Here is a 1132-nt window from a genome sequence, read left to right on the forward strand (position 1 = left end):
TGAGTTTGATATCGTGTACGTGACACAAAAAGCCATCAAAGGACAAGCCCTGGCGGATCACCTCGCAGAAAACCCGGTGGACCAGGATTACAAGCCGCTCAAAACCTACTTCCCTGATGAAGAAGTTTTGTTTGTAGAAGAAGATATATCAGAATCATATGATGGATGGAGAATGTTCTTTTATGGAGCATCAAACTCTATTAGAGTTGGAATAGGAGCAGTCTTAATTTCGGAAACAGGTCAGTATTACCCGATCACAGCCAAGATCAGGTTTTATTGTACCAACAACATGGAGGAATATGAAGCTTGTATCCTCGGACTCAGGATGGCCATCGACATGAACATCAAAGAACTCTTGGTGATAGGAGATTCCGACTTATTGGTTCACCAGGTGCAAGGAGAATGGACCACTAAGAATGTCAAGATCCTGCATTATCTGCATTGCATTAAAGAGTTGAGTAGGAGATTCACAAGGATTGAGTTCAAGCATGTCCCTCGAGCTCAAAATGAGTTTGCCGATGCTTTGGCAACATTGTCCTCGATGTTTCAACACCCAGACAAGAATTATATCGACCCTATCGATATAAAGATACATGATCAACATGCATACTGCTTTCATGTAAATGAGGAACTAGATGCAAGGCCCTAGTACTATGGCATCAAAAGATTGATAGAAGCACAAGAATATCCTGAAAATGCCATAAGCAAGCAGAAACAGACTTTGAGAAGGATGGCCAATCATTTCTTCCTTAACGGAGAAATCCTGTATAGGAGAACATCAGATTTAGGATTGATGAGGTGCGTCGACGCCGCAGAAGCGACAAGGCTTTTGGAAGAAATACATGCAGGAACATGTGGACCTCACATGAACGGGTTCACTTTAGCAAAGAAGATTTTAAGAGCTGGATATTTTTGGATGACCATGGAGAGAGATAGCATCCGGTATGTGCAAAAGTGTCATCAGTGTCAAGTGCATGGAGATTTTATACGGGTTCCACCGAATGAGCTCAATGTGATGGGTTCCCCTTGGCCATTTGCCGCTTGGGGCATGGACGTTTAGCCATTTGCTACTTGGGGCATGGATGTTATTGGACCCATAGAGCCTCCCGCGTCAAATGGACATCGTTTCATC

At 43.4% G+C, this 1132-nt stretch overlaps 1 protein-coding gene across 1 annotated transcript in view; it reads left to right on the forward strand.

Annotated features, from left to right (window-relative positions):
* The first annotated feature begins 730 nt into the window (after positions 1 to 730).
* The window catches only part of LOC107059634 (uncharacterized), a 1742-nt gene continuing 1340 nt past the window's right edge, over positions 731 to 1132 (forward strand). The window contains exon 1 of the mRNA XM_015306353.1: positions 731 to 1046. Within this exon, the coding sequence (XP_015161839.1) occupies positions 731 to 1046 (316 nt within the window). The remainder of the gene's footprint in view (positions 1047 to 1132) is intronic.

The sequence above is a fragment of the Solanum tuberosum genome, unplaced genomic scaffold (assembly GCF_000226075.1).
Source record: "Solanum tuberosum cultivar DM 1-3 516 R44 unplaced genomic scaffold, SolTub_3.0 scf00029, whole genome shotgun sequence".
In the NCBI taxonomy this organism is placed as follows: domain Eukaryota; kingdom Viridiplantae; phylum Streptophyta; class Magnoliopsida; order Solanales; family Solanaceae; genus Solanum; species Solanum tuberosum.